Genomic DNA, 21,840 nt, shown 5'->3' with positions numbered 1-21,840 from the left:
AATTTTTAGTCTAAGAATTATTGGTCCTTAAGGAATGTTCAAAAGACATCCAAAATCCTTTATTCTGATTACTAAAAGAGAAAGAAAATTCTGTTTTAAAACCCTAAAGAAGAAATTCTGCAAGTACTTGCTTCCAGTTGTTCTAATATTTAAACTTCCTATCTGTTAGGAAGTTCTTCTTTGTATCTTACCTAAATGCAGAACTTTTTGTTGTAGTTTAGAGTCATCTATGAAAATCAAGGACAGTTGGATATGATGTCAATTTCACATTAATTAATGAATCCTTGCTTAATATAAAGTCATTTTGCAGCGTTTTAAGCTCCACTGTTAAGGAGATGGCTTTGAAACTTGTTCAGTGTCTTTTTTCCAGATTTCCATGAAAAAAAATGACTTTCTCAATGTTGTTATCGTTCTTTACTAGCCCGGGCAGATTGAAGATGACATTCAGCCTCTTCGCCTTCATACTTTCAGAAGCAGTTTTTCTTAGGTTGGGATCAGCAGTCTCTGAAGGCCTGAGTGCTATTAGGAAGCTTAACCAATGACATCCAAGAGGAGGGAAGAAAGACAAAATGAGGGGAGAGGAAAGGGAAGCAGGCTGTCAGGGGAAAGAAGAAGAGGGGAAGATAAGGAAAGATGGAAAAAGAAATGGGGAGTGAAAGAAGTGACTAAGGTGGCTGGTACTAGAGTGTCACCAGCAGTCGTGTCAGGTGCCTCCTGGTGCGTCCTGGACTGGATAGCGAGCTGACTGAGGAATTGGAAGTGAACTGGCTTTGGGGCCTACCTGGGTCTCCTGCTGCTGTCTGTGTTGCCTCACGTTCAGGTTGGGACCCATCAGACACTGTGGCAGTCCACATTTGAGGCAGTGGGGTGGTCATTATAGCTGTTAAGGACGCAGGCAGAAAACTGCGAGGGATTTCAAAGCAGCATAAAACCACTGAACCTAGTTCTTAGACCCCTTATTTGAGCAAGTTCACAGAAACCAATACAGGAATACACCTTGTCTGCCTCAGGAAGTGCCTCAAACTTTTCTGCCCCAGTACTTCTGACTGTAGAGGTAATATGAAATAGGCACCCCAGGGGACTAGTGAAATATGATCCTGAGTTTCTTTGAAGTCTTTTTAGCTGCCAATCTTATGCAAATTTTACATTCTGTTTCATAATAGATCTGTGTTTCTTGTAATAGTAAAACAATATCCCACCCGCTCCCACACATATAAAAATCTTTGATGCTCAGGAAGATGCACTATGCTTATCTGGTAGCTTCAAGGACCACCGCCCTTCCCCCCCCCCCAGCCACACACACAGTGGCACATTTCTCCCCAATGCACATTCCCAGCAGTGATATGGGACACTGCATTAACATATAGTTTTTGATGGTCTAGGCTACACTGGTGATGGCACTTTGGACCTTTTGCTGAATTTAAAAGGTGCCATTATAAATTGTGTTAGCCATTGATTACATTACATAGGCTTAATTCAGTGACCCTCTGCTCAATTCTAACAGGAAACCTTTATGAGCAGAGACTTGGGGTGTGGCTCTGGTCTAGAGCGCCTCAGGACATGTTGTTAGACCCTGTGTTAACCATCTTGTTAATTTTCACAACTTTCTCTGAGCTGACTGGGTCACATATTCCTCTTTTCCCCGGACACACAAATACAGTATTCTTTCTCCTCCAGAGTCACTCTACCCAAATAAGTTCTCCATAAGGTTGCTTGGAAATTTTAAATAATTCATGTAAAATGTTAAACACAGTTCCTTACATACAGTATAGTAGGCAGTCAATAAACATTAACTCCTGTTTTATTGTTGCAACTATAATTATTGCAGTGTGTGCCTACTAGGAGCAAAGCAACATTCAAACACGGAAAGTGAGGCTTGTTGGTGGCACGTTCAAAACAGATGGTTGATCAATAATTTTGGTCTTGAATTTTGAATAGTCACCACCTTTGTAAAGCTAGGAAATATATACCGCTTGCTGTATGATTAAAGAAAATGGAATAACTTAAATTCTTGAGGAAAAAGTTATTAAAAAATAAAACCATTAACTATGCTAGTGGGAAAACTGATTTTACTTTTATATTATTTAGCAATGTGGCCAGTGCAGAGAGTTCTGTGGAGGAAAGTGCCTAGCATAGTGCCTGGTTTGTACTGTTTATGTATGGTGGGTGAATGAATCTGATAGGTTGAGACCTCATTATTGGGGCCGGAATATATACATGCCTGATTAAGCAAGACATTTGAATGTTATTTAATGGTTAGTAAGAAGCCATTTCAAAGTTTTGAACAAGGAGATAGTGTAATCTAGTGCTTGCTTTAGACTGGAAGGAAATGTGCAAAAGGTTATATTTGATGACAGGACTATGGTATGTCTCTTTTATTTTTCTAGTTTCTAGAGCACACTTCCAAAGGTGTTAGTGGCTCTCCTCTCTGTGGGGAGGTTGGGAATGGGGGTGGGGTTAGTGTATTTGAATCTGGGAGGGGTAGCATGAGTACTTTGAATGAGAACCCCCAAGGAATTGTCCTTCAAGAGAATCACTATTTTTGGAAATCCTTGAGTATCAAAATCATAGAATTTAGAGCTGAATTTAAGTTAGAGCTGAATTTAACCTAGAGGCCCTAGCTCTAACCCTCATGTTATGGATGAGATCAAGTGAATTCCTCAAGGCTCTTAACTCAGGACTTCTGGTTCCTAGTCCATTGCTCTCTCTAGTATATAATACATTCAAGTTGCGGGGGAAACTGTGTGGGCAAACAGACTCCTAGGGAGGATTGGCCTACATAGCTTTGTCTTCCCTGCTCCAACGGGCGTGAATGTTTTCATGTCATCTTGCTATACATTTAAAATTGTACCACTTGAATATTCCTGTAGGTTTATAAGAATGAAAATAAAAATCTCACCACTCCAGAGGCAAATCACTAAAACATTTTGTTATATTTTCTCACCAGTCTTTTTTTTAAATACATACTTTTAAAATTAGAATTCTATTGTTCTGTAGCTTCTTTTCTTTAATTTAATATATCCAGACATTTACTTATATACTTAAACATTGTATGAATACATCATTTAAAATGCTTATATAGTAGTATTCCATCATACTGATGTGCCACAATATATGTAATTAAACCTATATTGTTAGATAGTTCTCAGTTTTTTTAACAAGCTGCTATTTTATAAATGCAAATGGCTCTAGGAGGATTAGGAGACTTTTCATTCACACAGTAGTTTTAGTTAAATGTCTATATTTTCTTTTTACCACCTAGCAGAGAGCAGCTAGTTAGAGAATGGAAGTTGTGATTTGGCATGAAGCACATTAGGAAGAGGAAAGACTAGATAGGGTCTAGTTTGAAAGGGTCAAGTTCTACACAGGCCATTTGAAACCCAGAAGAAGAGGGTGGGTGCAGGGCTGTAGAAGAAGGTTGCTGAAATGGAGTAATTTCAGTATTTTGCATAGGAATGGCTCCTTTTTTTTTTTCTGGCCCACATGACCTTTGCTTCAGGACTTCACACTGAGGCTATTTTATGAATTTTGTGGTTCTCCCACACAGTAGATTTACAAGTATTGGTTAAAAGGCTAGGCACCTGAGCACCACTGCCAGTTATTACTAACCTAACTACTTAAAAACTTTTGAACATTATTGTTATGAGTTGTGGGCTACCTGCAGACAAATAATAAGTATATTTCGTCAGTCAAATGAAATGTAAGGGCAGATATTGACAAGGCTTAGTGACTAATTGAATGTCATTGGGAAAGGACAAGAAGACCTCAAACATGATTGAAGGGCTAAAAGCCTCAAAAATGGTGAAATGAGGAGTTGTTGCTGATTTGTGTGGAGAAACCTGCAAGATGACACCTGAAAAGTCATATTACATTTCGGGAACTTGGGCTGGTGAGATATAGAGATGACACAGATAAAAGTGTAATTTGTAGATATTCTAAAAGCCTTTATCTTAGCCAGTAGTTTCAGTTGTGGCTTAAAACAACATATCTGTCTGTACTTCTAAATAACAAAATGGATAAATTTGCATTTCACATGCTTCTTCTGTACTTGAAAACAATTAATTTTATAGGAGACAGATGATACTATAAACTAGGTTTTAGTTCTGCTGCTGATGTACCATATGACATTGGACAAGGCATTTCACCTCTCTGGTTTCTAATCTGTAACTAAAAGGCTAATTAATACTGGTTTAAGTGATTTTTGAAGTTCCTTCTGAACTTAGAGTCTGTATTTCTAAAACACCCAAAAAAATGACCCCTGAGGTAGAGTTGGCTATACTTTTCTTGAATTTGAAAAATTGAGCGAAATGCTGATCTAGTAGATTTATATAACTTTTAACTATAGCGTCTTGAAGGTGTCCTTCTATCAATTAGAGAACAAATGTCTCAGTTTAATATATGACTGCATAAAAAAAAAAATGCAACCACAGTAGGTGACCAAAGGGATAAGTAACTTGCAGGAATTTTGAAAGCCCAGGAGTATTTAGTATCTGCTCTCTCAGCATTAAAAAGGTCACCTTGCTAATATATGTTAATTTTGAAAGTTTCATTGACCTTTGGAATTTTAATATCAACCTCTTTTGGTGTGTTTAGAGGTTGGAGCAATCACAGAGGAAACGGAAGCCTGTGATTGGTGGAGTTTGGGTGCTGTCCTGTTTGAACTTCTCACTGGCAAGGTAAGCAGTGACCTGAACGTTTAATAACTTTACCCAGATGCTAGCTTGATTTCAAATTGAGAACATTTAGCCTTTGCCTTTAGTTGTTAGATCAGGGACTAAGTAAGAAAACCTTTCATATCAAAAAAAGCAGAAAAATGCAAGTTTATCAAGATTCCAGATATTTTAAGAATATTTAATATTTTAAGATATTCCAGATATTGTAATACAATTGTAGAATTGTATTACATTGAATAAATTCATATAAAATTCTATGTCCCAATGTTAGTACATAGTAAGGTATAAGACTACACAGAATAGAAAATTAATGTAAATATTAAAGATAATGTTATCTTTTTTCTCAATACTGTAAATTTTTCCTGTTCTAGCTTAAGGGCAGAGTTTATACTGTCTCTGATAAATAACTTTTAAGTAAGATGTTTGAGGTTAATAGACTTTGATAGAGTATTATGCAGATTGCCTCCTGGCAAGAAAACAAAGAAAATGAATAGTCATATTTTTGTAAGTAGTCATCTACTTTAAATATGTAGGTAATACTGAACTCCTAAGGTTGTTGTATAATTTACAAATCACCTATACATACATTTAAAATCATAAATTGCTGTACATATATAAAGTATTATTAAGAAATTCTAAACTTTGAAGGTTTTTAAGAACATTAAAAAGTTTCAGAGATATCAAGTCCCTTTTTAGTTTTTATGTGTAATGTAAACTTCTCTATTATGAGCCATTCTCTTTATAACTAAGAGAAAAGAGCTAGTAACATAAGCTTATGATGTGATTTCAGTGATTGCCTTCATTTCAGTCAGAAGTTCTGTAGCTCATAGCCCTCGTCCTAAACTGCCTACATGGCACTATGTTGATTACTACACCTCCAGTGAAGGTGGTTGTCGAGCTCTCTGTACTTGCTGTCCGTAAATCCTGTGATAGAACAGAATATGATGTTATTTGGGATAAGAAGTATACCTGATTGATTGTTTCAGACACTGGTTGAGTGCCATCCAGCGGGAATAAATACTCACACTACTTTGAACATGCCAGAATGTGTCTCTGAAGAGGCTCGCTCACTCATTCAACAGGTAATTTAATTGACCTATTGGCCAAGTATATCAACCATGCCAATTAGCAGAGCCTACAGCTCCAAAACCTTAAAGAAATTAGTTTGGGGCACGAAAGACCCATTACTAATTACAAATTCAGAACTAATACTGTATATCTTCAGGCTTCTGCTGTTATCTAAGTATTGGTGAGGTTGGAGAGAACAGTTAAAGCTTATTGGTATTAAAAGTTTTTTTTGAAAATCCAGGCTAATGTTTAGTCACTTCCATATATTTGTGTAGGTGTGAGATTTAAGTGCTATTGCTTTTAGCCTGTCTGGAGCTGCTGTATTTTTGCTGTTACATTTTGTAACCATGTATGAATGGCTATTTTCAATCTTTCATTCATATTTATAAATAGGAATGGGCTACTCAGGTTGCTTAGGAGAGAAGTGGTGGTAGAAAATCTTGCCAAGTTAGATCACTCCTAGCTTCATCCATTTATGGAACTTGGGCATTGGTGTCAGTTAGTGCATTTCTGGTGGCTTTGAGGAAAGAGACAATTGATAGTTAAAGTTCAGTATCCCAGAGGTAGGCTTGGAACTCTAGTAAGCTTCTTAAATTGATTCCCCACATTTAAAATGCTCCTCTAGTTTTGGTGAGTCAACTGAGGGTTGTCACCATTGTGGTATGATAGGCTCATAGCAAATCAGCAAGAATCGTCAGTCCTGGGATCCTTATACTTTTATGAAAACATAAAGGGAAAGGTTATTTGAAAAAAGTAAAGAACTAAAATTTTTGTTTAATGAAACATGAATTATTTCTTTTATCAGGGAAAAAAAATTTAAAAAAAACGAAAAAGGGGAGGGGAGACTATAGTAAGAAGAAAATTACCTAGTATGCTCTTAAAGAGTGATTTTGGTTCCATTCAACAAATATATGTAGGGCACAGTGCTGTGAGCTACAAAGGAAAGACTCACAAATAACTATATCACAGATGGATTTGATAAAGGCTGTCAGAGAGGTTTAAAAAATACTTTGGCAAGTCAAGATAAGGAGGGGTTATAAGTTGATGCAGTGGTCGTATTAGGAAAGTTTTGTGCAGTGGATGTTATTTTTTTGGAGCCTCAGACAGAATTTGGGCATGGCAGGGTTGGATGTAGGGGGAATGACTAGGTGGAATGAACAGCTTCAACAAAGGAAGGAGTCCGAAAGACTGAATTTGGGAAATCAAAAGTTTGGTTTATCTAGAGTGACGGGATGAATATAGGGATGAATAGTAGTAATAGATGAGTGCAGAAAAATAAGTTGGGGTTCTTACAGGGTTCTATTACCATGAACACTAGGGTAGAGTGATAATATTTAATTCAGTAAAAAATCGAGGTTTGAAGTTTTCTTGCAGAAAAGTGAAAGGATCAGAGTTGTGCTTCAGGAAGATTAATGCCCAGAGTAAGTAAAATATAAAGAAACATAATCAGGTTGGAAATACTGCGATGAGAATACCCTGAGCACTTTGCAAAAAGATTAAGAGGTAATGCAAAGATACATAAAACATTTCATCGTAATGGGAAAAAAGGACAGCTACTCATTTGATTTCATTTTATTTGTTGTGGCACAACAAGGTAAATTCAAAGGTTTTTTTTTTGGTAAATAATTTAAGGAAGGCTAACAACTGCTATTTTTTGTTTCTCTTCCTTAAAGAAGTAGTCATTCTTATATAATACTGAGAGTAGAATTCCCTGCATTAATTTCTAAAGGTCTGCTGCTCCTGTCCATATTAGAAATTGTGTTGTAAAGGACTGTATGTTTAAGGTATGTTAAATCCCCCACTATAGATGTATACAGCTTAGACAGTAAATCAGCATGCTATCATTGGCCTGCCTAAGGAAACTACCAGTCATGTTGAGGAAACATCATCAGGAAAGGGAAAAGGGGTCTCTTGGCATGATTAGCAATTTGTCATTTTGACTTTCCTCTTCCACTACCTCACAGGTCAGAGAGGTCATTTTAAAAAATTACAGAATGATTTATATGGAAATAATTATTCTGCTTTAGGGAGATTTTCCTCTCTTTGGTCTTTTACCCCCTTGCTTTCTTCCTAGACATAATCCCCTGTACCCATCTTAGTCAAGCGAATGGTGCTAAAGTAAACATGGTTACATTTTAAATGCAATTTAAAAAAAGATACTTAACATTTTACAAATCCTCAGAGCATGTATGTTTGTACTTCACAGTATACAGTTAGTTAATTATGACACAGTTGCTTTGTCAGTTGAAAAATATTATATGAGAAAAAGATCTTCAAAACAAATTTCTGTGCCTTTATTGCTCAGCTTTATTGCCTATTCTTCAGGAGAAAGGAGGTTAGTAGTGACTATCTTGGCTTTGCCACTGGCTGACACGTTCTCTTAAGCAATAGAATTTTTGTGTGATCTCTCTTGAGGCCTGGTATAGTATTTAAAATTGCAGAATGCATACGATAGTCATGGGTAAAACAATTATACTTTGGCCTATAGATTTATGCTTGCAAATTTATAGAGGACTCCATGAACTAAGTAAATTGACTTGAGTAAAAGTCAAAATATGAACCTTTATAGGAATTTTATAATGAGGTCATGTTTTGGAAAGAATGGGGGTGGAACAGCCAATTGTAACAAAGGAGAAAAAACTGATATGTTTCCTGAAATATTAAAAAATATGCTATAGTTATAGTTAACTTTTACCAATGTTTGACATTTTAGATTTATATTAAGGTGTCTGAGGTCTTCCACATTTCCGTCAGTAGACATGAATTGTCTGATTTTGAAAATGGATTTGATACATTTAGGATATTTTTATGATGTTTGTTTTATAAAAGCAGCTTTTCTCTTAACACATTTTAGCAACTGCTAATATAATTCTTTGAGCAGTTAGCTTTAATAAATAGTAGTCATTTTGAAGCTAGATATAATAATTTCAAGTGAAAAGACTGTGAGTACAGTCTTTTGAAGTATGTGCTTCACTCCTTGTGGATTTGGTAATATCAAAGTAAAGTACTAGATTCTTGGCATTTGCAGGTCACACACTCATGAGGCAGTATAATGTTGTGGTTAAGAGCATGGGTTCTGGAGCCATAGTGCCTGAATCCATATCCTATCTTTGCTACTTACTACTCATATGATCTTAAACAAGTTGTTTAATTTCCCCAAGTCTCTGTTTTCTCATCTATAAAATAGAGATAATAATAGTAGATATTTATAGAGTTGTTATGAGTTAAATGAATTAACCCATGTTAAGCACTTAGAATAATGCTTGGCACACAGTAAGTGTCACATAAGTGTTTTGTATTATTATTGGTAGGACAATATTGAAGGTTCATGACATATAGTACTTTGTAATTTGATGAAGCATGTAGTTGAATTACAGGGCTGCTAACATAACAGTGAGGCAACTGCTGGTGATACTGGTGAAAAGGTCTTAAAAAGGTAGTGAACTGGCCCATAATAGGAAATCAGGTGATACTTTTCAAACAAATAATTAATGAATCATGACTGAAAAAAATAGAAATAAAGGAAAAAAATAAATAGAAATTTTGGTTAAATTTGAATAGTGGGATTTCCTGTATGTATAGAACCATTAATGCAAAGAAATCATTTAAATATTTCAGTTGCGGTTGGCTAAATTCTGTGGAAAAAATTATTTGCTATAGAAATATTCTCAATTTTGAATGGCTGTCGCTGTATGAGGAAGTTGGCAAATTCTCCCCTCAAAAAAGGAAATTATAAAGTTGGACAGAATTGGCAAAAACAACCGTCTCAGTGCTCTGGAAATGGATCAGAGGCATACAACAATCTGAAAAGTGTTTATGCTTGAAAAACAGCTGAACCTTGGAAAAGAACAGTGGGACTCTGTGGCATTCTTGCCTGGAGCTGCTCGCAGTCTCTCTTCCCTGCATGGTCAGGTGTAAGTGTTCTGCCAGACTGGGGCAGGCCATGAGGACCAACCCTGAGGCATGCATGTCTATAGGAGCAGGGAAAGATTCCAGAGGAGAGAAAAAACCAGGGCAGACTTGAATGTGGCCTAAAGTTTGAATGTGTTCTCCTGTCTATAGGCAGATGGGAAGCTTTAGTGGCTGAAGTATTTGAATGCAACCTCTTTTCAATCACTGGTTGACCACTAAGCTATGCAGATGCAGGGATCACCCCTAGGAAGCCAAGCTTAAAAATAAAAACAAGAACAAAAATGAGCAGAGATATCAACAGCTGCTTGTTACAGTGGGGTGGGGGAAGCAGATTTACAGATCTAGGTGAAAAAAGTTACCAAACAAAGAACAAACCAACCAACAGCAATGGTAACAGTCTTTGTGGGAAAAAAATCAGACCCAGAGTTGCTAAAATATATTATCTAAAATGTCCCGTTTTCAGCAAGATATTATAAGATATACACAGAAACAAAAAAGTATGACCCATATGCAGCGAAAAAAAGCAGTCAATAGAAATTGTCTCTGAGTGTCTCCAGATTTTGGGTTTAATAAAGACTTCAAAGCAGTTATTATAAATATATTCAAAGAACTAAAGGAAACCATGTTTAAAGAATTGGAAGTATGACAACGATGGATCAACAAATAGAGATTTTCAATAAGGAAATAGAAATTATATTTTAAAAAAAAGAACCAAATAGAAATTTTCAAGTTGAAAAGTACAGTAATGAAATGAAGAATTCACTAGGAGGAAAAAAATTCACTGGAGCATCTCAACAGCAAATTTGAGGTAGATGAAAGAAGCATTAATGAACTTGAAAATAGAATGATAGAAATTATCCAAACTGAAAAAAGACCAAAAAAATTGAAGAAAAATGAACAGGGCTACAGAGACCTGTAAGACAAAATCAAATATGTCAATATACATATAATAGGAGTCCCAGAAGGAGAGCAAAGAGGGAAAGGGGCAACAAAAATATTTGAAGAAATAATGGCTGAAAATGTCTCAAATTTGATGAAAAACATTGATATACATCCAGGAAGCTCACTGGACCCCAAGGCAGAAAATACAGAGAACCCCACTTAGAATATTGTAGTCAAATTGTTGAAAGACAAAAACAAAGAGGAAAATTTTGTAAGCAGCAAAAGAAAAACAACTCATTGTATATAAGAGAACGTTAATGTCTGACTTCTCATCAAAAACAATGGAAAACAGAAGACAGTGTAATGATATATTCCAAGTGCTGAAAGGAAGTAACTGTCAACCGTGAATTCTATATCCAGCAAAATTATCCTTCAAAATGAAGATGAAATAAAGAAGTTCCCAAATAAAGACTGAGAGAATTCATTGCTACCAGACCTGACTTACAAGAAATAATACAAGAAGTCCTTCAGGTCTGAAAGGAAATGACACCAGATAGTAACTTGAATCCATAGGAGGAAATGAGGAACTCTGGGATGGTAAATATGAGTTAATATAAAAGGCTATATTTTTTCTTATTTCTCATCTCAGTTTCCTTTAAAAGACATAAGATTGTATGAAGCAGTAATTATAACATTGCGCTGTTGGGTTTATAATATATAGATGTAATATGTAATATGTATGACAGTAATAGACAAAAGAGGTAGAAGGAATGGAGCTATAGTAGAGCAAAGTTTCTACATTTCATGGGAATTATTAGTATTAATCTGGAGTTGACTGTGATAAATTAAGAAGCATATTACAGCAACCACTAAAAAAATAGTAAAAGAAAATTAATATAGGAACTGAAATAGTACAGTAAAAAGTATTTGCCACAACAGAAGGCAGTAAAAGAGAAACAAAAAAGACAGTAGATGTAGAAAACAGGTAGCAAAATGGCAAATGTAACCCACTATATCAATAATTACATTCAATGTGAATGTCTCAACATACCAAACAAAAGACAGAGATTGTTAAACTGGGTAAAAAATAAGATCCAACTATCTTCTGTGTACAAGAGACACTCCTTAAATTCAAAGACACAAATAGGTTGAAAGAAAAAGGATGGGAAAAGATAAACCATGCAAACAGTAACTATAGGAGAGCTGGAGTGGCTGCATCAAATACCTGACAAAATAGATGTGAAGACAAGAGACTTACTAGAGATAAGACAGATGTTTCATAATGATACAAGGGTCAATACTTAGAAAGATATAATGATTATAAATGTATATGCTCTAATAACAGCCTCAAAACATATGAAGCAAAACCTGACCAAATTGAAGGGAAAAATAGACAGTCCAATAATAATAAATGGAGGCTTCAATACCCATTCTTGATAATTGATAGAAAATCAGCAAGGATATAGACCAGACTCAAATAACATTATTAGACAACTCTGACACATATAGAACAATGATTGCAGAATACATTCTTATCACATACACATGGAACCTTCTCCAAGATAGATCATATGCTATGCCATAAGACAAGTTTGAATGTTTAAAAGGATTAAAATCCTGCAATATACTCTGACCATAACATTTGATTAGAAATCATCAACAGGAGGAGATCTGGTGAATTCACAAATATTTAGAAATTAAACAACACATTTCTAATAACCTATGAGTCAAAGAAGAAATACCAAGAGAAGCTAGAAAATGTTTTTATCAGAATGAGAACAAACACACAAAATTTATAAGATGCAGCTAAGTCAGTTCTTGAGGAAAATCTATGGCTTTAAACACCTATACAGTAGTCCCCCTTTCTCTGTGGGGGATACATTCCAAGACCCCCCAGTGGATGCCTGAAACCATGGATAGTACCAAACCCTATATGTACTATGTTTTTTCCTATACATACATACCTATCATAAAGTTTAATTTATAAATTAGGCAGATTAACAATAATAACCAATAATAAAATAGAACAATTATAATATACTGTAATAAAGGTTACTGTAGATCTTAGCAACATCAGCATACGATTTTTTTTCTTTTCTTAAGTTGAAAATTTTCACCTTTTCACTTAAAGGAAGCACTTCACAGCTTCTCTCTGGCATATCTGAATTGCCAGCATCACTACTGTTTGCTTGGGGCCATTATTAAGTAAAATAAGGGTTACTTGAACACAAGCACTGTAGTATCACAACAGGCGATCTGATAACCATGATGGCTACTAAGTGAATAATGGAAGGGTAGACTATACAGCATGGATACACTGAACAAAGGGATGATTCCCGTGCTGGACGGGACAGAGCAGGACAGCACAAGATTTCATCATGCTACTCAGAACGGTGTGCAATTTAAAACTTATAAATCATTTATTTCTGGAATTTTCAATTTAATATTTTTGGACCACGGTGGACCACGGGTAATTGAAATTGTGGAAAGTGAAACTGAAGGTAAGGTGGGACTACTGCATCAGAAAAGAAGAAAGGTCGTAAAAAAAGGAATCTCACCTTCCACCTTAGGAAACTAGAAAAAGACTATAAACTATAAAAAGCAAAGTAAATCCAAAGTAAGCAGAAGAAAGAAATCAGAAATCAATGAAAATAGAAAAGAGAAAAGTAAGAAAAATCAAGGAAATCACAAGTTGATTCTTTGAAAAGATTAGCAAAATTGTGAAAAAATAGTCTTTTCAACAAATGGTGCTGGGAAAATCAAATATTTACGTGCTAAAACCAAAATGAACTAAGACCCTTACTTTATACCATATGCAAAAATTAACTCAAAATAGCTCATAGACCTAAATATGGGAGCTAAAACCATAAAAATTGTAGAAGAAAACGTAGGAGGAAATCATCATGACCTTGGGTTAGGCAAAGAGTTATTAGATATGACACCAAAATCATGATCCATAGAAGAAAAAAATTGATAACGTGGGCTTCATTATAATTAAAAACTTTTTGCACTTCAAAAGACATCAGTAAGAAAATGAAAGATAAGCCACAGACTGGGAGAAAATATTTGCAAATCATGTAGCTGATAAAGGACTTGTATTCAGAATGTATAAAGAACTCATAACTGAATAAGCAGACAACTCAGTGTAAAATAGGCAAAGATTCAACAAGGAAGCTATGTGAATGGCTAATAAGAACGTGAAAAGATGCTCACCATCATTAGGCATTAGGGAATGCAAATTAAAACCATAAGATACCACTAATACCCACTAGAAGATAGACAGTATCAAGTGTTGGTAAGGATGTAGAAAAACTGAAACCGTCATACATTGCTGGTGGGAGTGTAAAATGGTACAGCTATTTTAGAAAAGTTTGGCAGTTTCTTAAAAAGCTAAACATAAACTTACCACATGACCCAGCAGTTCCACTCTTTGGAATGTCCTTAAGAGAAATGAAAACATATGTCCACATGAAGACATATATGTGAATGTTAATAGCAATATTATTCATTATAGCCTCAACCTAGAAAGTCCACGTTCATTAACTGGTAAATAGATTCACAAAATATGTTATATCCAAACAGTGGAATGCTGTTCGGAAATAGAAAGGAGTGGACTGTGGATACCTGCTGCAATGTAGATGAGGCTCAGAAACATTATACTAAGTGAGAGAAGGTAGCTGCAAGAGACAACATATTTTCCGATTCCATTTACATGAACTATCCAGAAAGGGCAAGTTTATAGAGACAGAAAGCAAATCAGTGGTTGCCTAGGGCTGGGCATGGAAGTGAAGATTAACTGCAAACAGCATAAAGAAACTTTCTAGGGTAATCAAAGTGTTCTAAAACTGGATTATGGTGATGGTTGCACAACTCTTTAAATTTACTTAGGATCATTGAATTGTACACTTAAAATAGACAAGTTTTATGTTATATGTATAAATTATCTCTCAGTATAGCTGTTAAAACAAAAAATTTGAGGATACATCAATGTCAAGACACATTCTTCCCGCATGCTCAGGATCCACTGTAATTGTATATAACTACTTCTGTTTTCCCACGCTTAACAATCCTGTTGCATATAACACTATTAACTTATCTTATACATGATTCCTATTAGTGAAGAAGTCAAAACATGTTTCCCTCATTGGGTCGTATTATTCCATGTGAGTCAGCTATTCCAAAGACTAGATAGATTTTGGAGTACGAATTAGCTTGTTCAGACTTGAGGTCAAGTTTAGTCTCAGTGCATACATAATTCACTAGGAGTTGAAAGACTTACTGTGCTTCTTAAACTTTCTAATCATGAAAGGAACGGGATCTCTCAGAATTTGGTGCAATGTCTAATGTCACGATATACTTTTTGAATAGGAAATTGATAGGTGTAGCTATCCTGTTATACTAAATGAGGATGAGAGAAACAAAGTGAGTTACTCAGGTCATGTTTCAAATCATTTGAAAAGCTGTAAACTCAGATATCTCCCACCATCCCACAGCTAGAGTGGTGTTTAGACATAGCTCCCTTTCAAGGAAATATAGTCAGTTGACTATTAATGAAGTCCATTTGTCACTGGGGTTGAATTTAAAAGTTCTTTTCTTTTATATATTTTTGTTTTCCTTTGATTCGCCAGTTGGATTCCTGTTACTCACTAAATCCCTCTTTTTTAGCTCTTGCAGTTCAACCCTGTGGAGCGACTTGGTGCTGGAGTTGCTGGTGTTGAAGATATCAAATCTCATCCATTTTTTACCCCCGTGGATTGGGCAGAACTGATGAGATGAACATAATGCAGGATAATCTGCACACATTCTGATCTTCTCTGTGACGGGCGCCTCCAGCACAGAGGCAGCTCTGCCTCATGGTCACTTGTGGAGCACCAAAGCTTTGGGATAAAGACCGTTAGAGGAAATGGGGGAAGAAAAAGGCTGAAAGAAAACAATTGCTTTACAGTTACTTTCTGGACAAGATATTGGCTAGTTTGCAAGGAGCTGTTATGTACATACCTTTAAGCAGGTGTGTCCCTTGTTTTATCTGCATTTAAATGGTATTGCAGATAAGTTGTAAACCCAACTGAAAGAGGAATGCCCTTCAAGAACTTCCTCTGACGTGAAGCTCCAAGTGTAGAATTAAGTGTTACTTGAGAGGAGGACCTTTACATGGCAGCTAACTGCTAACCAAGATTGGGTTATATGATCAAATTAATATTTGCTGAATAATATATGAAAACTGCTTCATGAGTAATGTCATCTGTGGAGCTTAAAAAGTGAGAAAAAAAGAATATACACATCATGTCTGATAGGAAACCTGTACCACAATGCTCTATAACTAATGTGTGTTGAATGTGGCCTGATATTGTTTCATATTTCAGAAGTCCACGTGAGAAGAAAACACTTGATGTTGTCAACTTTGTACGTTGTTGGTTGACACTGCTTACAGAAGGTTCCTACAAACGCTCACCGTCTCTCTCTTCAACTTCATCTTTCCACTTCCTACACCCTTTGCCTATTCTCTCATATTCTGTTCTTTTTACCCCTGCTAAAACGTAAGCAACAAAAAAGGGAAGGAAGTATTTATTTCCCCAAATTGTATCAACTTAATGACTAAGAAATCATGATGTAAAATAAATGTGGTAAAAATTTAAATCTCTCCATTTAATTGCTTAAGATTTTTTTTAAAAAGGCCTCTCTTCCTTTTATTTTGGAATTTTAGCAACTTCTGCTTCTTCTGCTGCTTGACTTTATTTTAGTTTTTTGGCTTGCCTATACTAAGAACCAAAGGATCTCGTCTAAGTGGCATTGAATGGCAATCCTATTTTGTTACTTATAGTGATGGGATTTCCAGATTTGACCTCCTAATCTACTTGACATTGTGTAGAAAGAATATGAGTATTTACACATTTCCAAACGTGTATTATTTCTTTCATGTTGCTAAGATAGCTCCCATAGTCATGCATTGTTTACAACAATTTTCAAATGTTTTAAAGGTGTTAATGTCTGTTTTTTAAACTTTATCCAGAGAAGAAGAAATAAGTCACTATTTCCAAGTTAGGAGTCACCAGAAATAATGAAAGTCTTCTGTATCTTCTAATCCTTTGTATTTTTGAGATCTGTGTGAGAGCCCACCCCTCCTCCAAGAGCATCTGTACAGCTTCCATCTGCCATCACCCAGGTCCTCCCATCAAATTAAATGGAAGCAGCAAATACTTTAATGAAACAAAGGAAATGTGCAAGCATTTTTCCTTTTTCTGTTACCCTACTCCCCCTTTTTCCTTTTTGGTCCCCTTATAACCTGAACCCCAGCTGAAGGACTGCAACAACACCAGGATGGGGAACAGGTCACCAGGATCACAGCTCAGTCAAGATGACATCAGTCCCTGGAACTGGATTTCAACTTACCAGCCCCTGGCCTCATAACAGGAACTCATGCAGGTGAGACACAAGGATGACTTCCTGTGTAGGACTAGTAGGAAATCTGCAAGTAGTTAGAGCTGGCCATTACAGAGCTTCCTTCCAGAAGTGCCCTATGACATGAAAGTAGGACTTCACAGCTAAGGTGAAGCTCCCAGCCCTACCACATGATTTTGGTCCCTTGGATTCAGAGGACAGTAATGTCAACAGATGGTTGCTGTGTCAGTGTGTTGACACAATTCCATTGCTTCAATTTCTCTCTGTATGTTTGATTGGAACTTGTGGTAAATGTGAATACATTATTCATAATCATGGTGGACAGGAATTATTTTAGTAATAAACACACAGGATAAATGGCTTTGGGGTGATGAACCCAAGTCTGCTTTTATTTGATGATGTATATTAGAAATATTAGTATTTCTAATGCTATGGGTGATACTATTTGTTGTTGTTTTTTGTATTTTTTTTTAAGCATATGTCATATGGGTCAAAATCATAAAAGAACTTCCCACTTAGTATTTCTCATTTGATTTTTTTAATGTGGTAAAATATACATAACATCAAATTTACCATTTTAACCACTTTAAGTATATAATTCAGTGGCATTAAGTAGACTCACATTTTTATTCAACCATCACTGCTATGCATTTCAGAACTTTTTAATCATCCCAAACTGAAACTCTGTACCCATTAAACAATAACTTCCCATTCTTCCACCCCCCCAGCCCCTAGTTACCACTGTTCTACTTTCTGTCTCTATGAATTTGACTCTTCTAGGTCTCTCATATAAGTGGAATCATGTAATATTTGTTTGTGTCTGGATTATTTTACTTAACATAATGTTTTCATGGTTCATCAATGCTATAGCATGTATCAGAATTTCATTCCTTTTTAAGGCTGAGTAATATTCCATTGCATGTAATACCACATTTTGTTTAGCCGTTTATCTGTGAATGGATGTTTGGGTGTTTCCACCTTTTGGCTATTGGGAACAATGTCGTTATGAACATTAATGTACAAACCTCTGTTCAAGTGCCTACTCTCATTTGATTTTATATTTTTATATGAAATTACCAATGTCATTGACTATTATTTTACTATGCTCTTTTTTTTTAAAGATTTTATTTATTTTATTTTTCCCCCCAAAGCCCCAGTGGATAGTTGTGTGTCGTAGTTGCACATCCTTCTAGTTGCTGTATGTGGGACTCGGCCTCAGGATGAACGGAGAAGTGGTGCCTCGATGCGCACCCGGGATCCGAACCCGGGCCACCAGCATCGCAGTGCGCGCACTTAACCACCAAGCCACAGGGCCCGCCCTACTATGCTCTTTATGAGAGAGCTTTTCCAGCAGGTTGCCAGTAACATTATGGTATATCACCTGTCTTAAGATATGATCTGAAAATCTCCCATTTGTATTTCACAGATGGGTAAGTGAAACTCCCTGAGAGTAAAAAAGAATGCCATCATTTTAGCAATTTGTTTTAACTATGATATGAGTTAATACTTTTTGAGACCTAGATCTTTTCAACTTTTGTGTTATGATAACTAAATTCTTGATAATATATTTAAATCTCCCTTTTAAGATTTTTAAACAGCTATAATTCCTGTTGTGTTTTGACCCTCAAGCTTTTCCTATCCTATTTCAGAGTTATTGTGAACCAAGACTGAATTTCGCTTTCATGTAATACATGTACTAAAGATTATACAATTTATAAATAATACTCATGCTGTGGCCAGTAACACTATATCAGGACCCCACACATAGTATGCCTTGGTTGAATTCACTTGCCCGTAATTTATGAACCCAAACAGAAGAAATCTGACTATAGCACTGAAAAGCTCTTGGTTTCTCAGGGGGCCGCTTATAGCATCTTTATTGGACTCACTCAGGAATTAACTTTATAGCAAAGGCCAAGGCATAAGATAGATTGTCTTTCTTTTTAAAGTAGTTGATATAACCTCTGATATATCTAAATGCTGTGGGTAATGAAGCCTGGTATCGCAAGCTCTTTCTTTGAGGCTTGTAGAATATAATGGCAAGTCTTAGAGTGGTGTTCTGGTCCTATCTCTGTGACTAACTAGCCTTTTAACCTTAATCAAATAAAACTATTCTAGACCTGCTCCCTCTCCTATAGAACAAAAAGGTAGGTGAGTCCTAAGCTCCACAAGCATATGACGGGCTTTCTATTTTTCAGAGTAAACTAATTTGATAAACCAACATTGTAGAAAGACAAGGTTAATGAAAATCTTTAATTGGTACTTAACTGTTTTCTTATAATTATTTTTCTAGTAATCCCAGATCCTTGGGTTGCTGCCATATACCCGCTCAGTAGCATAACCCTTAGTGGTTATGTGGCTATAAAAATTATAAATAGAATAGAATATTAAAAGGTTATTTCTCAGTCGGCTCTACACTGGAGAAGGAGAGTTGAAGGTCCCGATAGACATACATGGAGGTGAAAGGAGGTTAGGACACACCTACATTTGCTCACTAGACCTTTCTCAATGACTGTGGTGGTATTCCTACCCTGATTGCCCTCATCTCTCATATTTTATGTGTTTATTTGACTCAGTTCTTTGGCAGGCATAATCAGAGTACAAAATTGATACTTTCTTTTCCTATTTAATGCAGAACATTAACCTCTACCAGGCTAGGTAATTTGGACTTTTAAGTATTTGATGACCACTCAGCTCATTTTAAGGATTTCATAGTAAGTCCTTATGTTGAAGGGTTGCTAAATGGCAAAAGCTGTGAAGTCAGCTATTTCTAAATCAAGTTGTAAACATAACAGCAGTAGGGAAATGAGAAGCAAAGTACTACAGGGTTTTGTGACTCGGCATCACTTACTCTCTCAAGGACAGTAAAGAGGAAACCAGAGAACAAGCTTCCTTTTTGGGGAGATTGGTGGTGGTGGTGATATATATATATAGATGGCATAGCTTTGCATTTTTTGTTCCTATCACATAACTTCTTCCCTTGATCCAGGGATCTCATCTCAGGGAGAAATAGAGACAGAGAAGATTTGTGGAGGTATAAGAAAGAAAAAAACTCAAGTGAGGTGGTCTAGGGAAGTGAAGCAGCACGCTCGTCAGGCATGTTGGCCCAGGTATCTGGAGCAGTAGAGAGCCTTTGTTGAGCTAGATGGAAGTGCAGTTCTTAGTTCTTCCTCCAGGAAGAGTTAGGCAGAACAAAACTATTCCTACTACCCCAGGAAAAGAGCTGCTGAACTGTGTCTTTGGAAAGGATTAAGTGACAGGCTTCCCTAGCGTCAGTTCTATCTCCATCTCCTTGCTGAAGACAGCTGGTATAGCTGGTGGTAAAGGGAGAGGCCACGAGTGTCTGAGGAGAGCTGCTGTGATTTCTTTGGGCAGGAGTACCTCTTACTGAATGTGGTAAGGGAGAATGACACGTGAACCAGCTTTTGGTCACATTTAGAGTTACTGGCACCCTCCTGTAAATCTCAAATTAAAACATTTTATATCAAAAAGATAACTCTTCTAGGAATATTGATCCCCAGTTCCTCCTAAAGCTAATCCACAGCACAGGAGTTTGACCAACCCCACCAAAAGAGGCAAATGTCAAAGGGGACGTGACGAATGTAAAGGGATTAGAACCTGTTTCAGTGCCAAAATAATAATGACTGCAATGTGATGTTGGGCGATATATAGATAAAATGGACTCAGTAGCGACATAGATGGAAAACAAGAAGAAAAGGAGGTGAGGTGTTGGCAAAACGAAGGAAAATTTGTACAACTCTTCAGTCTCTTGGGATTGTTCTGGAAAGAGAAAGTGTTAGATATTTGAAGGCTCTGTCTTCAGCAAAAAGATTCTGAATGCCTAAGAAGACTTTAAAACTGAACTTTTCCCCCTCACCGTGCTCTCCTACTGTTATCTCATTTTTCCTCCTTCTTCCTCTCTCTGCCTCCTCTTCATCCACCCTCCGCCCCTGTTATGGGCTTCTCTGGTCACTGAACAAAAGACATGGTGCCTGTCTTCAAGGACCTTAAAACACCTGGTGGAAAGAAGGCATAAATAATAAGTAGGGCAGAATGTTGTAAGTGGTGTAAGGTACAAATAGAGTATGGGAGCACACAGGAGAGATCTGAGGAGCTGCAGGAAGGCTTCCGGTATTGCTGCAGAACCTTGAAGTTGGAACAGTATTTTTAAACATAAGGACTTTTTTTTTTTCAATAAAGATTTTATTTGGGGAGAAGAAAAGTTTCTAGGGGAACAAAAAAACAGTTGTGTACAAAGGCACGGAGATGGGAAAATGTAAAGCTGTGCATACTCTGTTTCAGCTGGTTTGTAGGTACATGGATTTGAAAGGTAGGTTGGGGCCAGATGAAATGCCATACTGAGACACTTGGACTTCATTCTCTATGTCGTAGGGAACTAGTTAAGGTTCTTAGAGAGCTGACATGGTTGCAGCCTGCTGTTGAAAGGATAATTTTAAGGTTAGAATGGAGAATAAATTGGAGAGAGGGCAATTAGAGGCAGAGAGATCAGTTAGGAGTTATTGCAGAACTTCAGGCAGGAGAGAAAGTCCTGAGTTAAGATGAGAGAATACAAAGGAAGGCTACGTCATTGTCCTCTGTTCTGTGTCTCTCAAGCGGACAGAGTTTCCCTATCAAATAATTGCTTTCCTTTTTTCTTGAAGCCACTTTATACTAGGAGATTATGAATTTGTTTTTTGTAAAATCACCCCCAAGCACTCACCAGAGAGAGACACACTTTCCTCCATTGGTTGATAATGATATTTACTGTTTAGAGCTTAAAACCCCTGGGTCCGAACTCACTTTCTTTTCACTGGTGGCACTCCTCCCCAGCCTTTTGCTTTGAAATAGCTGGTTTGCTTTCTATTTGGATAGTGTTCTGCTCTTGCTCTTAGAAGGGACTCCATCC

The 21,840-nt window shown here is 36.5% G+C and overlaps 1 protein-coding gene across 1 annotated transcript in view; it reads left to right on the top strand.

Annotated features, from left to right (window-relative positions):
• The window catches only part of RPS6KC1 (ribosomal protein S6 kinase C1), a 178,245-nt gene extending 160,221 nt beyond the window's left edge, over positions 1-18,024 (top strand). The window contains exons 13-15 of the mRNA XM_004424901.3: positions 4,594-4,676; positions 5,660-5,755; positions 15,201-18,024. Of these exons, the coding sequence (XP_004424958.1) occupies positions 4,594-4,676; positions 5,660-5,755; positions 15,201-15,311 (290 nt within the window). The 3' untranslated portion in view covers positions 15,312-18,024. The remainder of the gene's footprint in view (positions 1-4,593; positions 4,677-5,659; positions 5,756-15,200) is intronic.
• Positions 18,025-21,840: the final 3,816 nt, after the last annotated feature.

Source organism: Ceratotherium simum, chromosome 2, assembly GCF_057802395.1.
Source record: "Ceratotherium simum simum isolate JZ-2026a chromosome 2, ASM5780239v1, whole genome shotgun sequence".
Taxonomy (NCBI): Eukaryota; Metazoa; Chordata; class Mammalia; order Perissodactyla; family Rhinocerotidae; genus Ceratotherium; species Ceratotherium simum.
The sequence above is the reverse complement of the archived record's forward strand: the minus strand, read 5'-3'. Positions and strand labels throughout refer to the sequence as shown.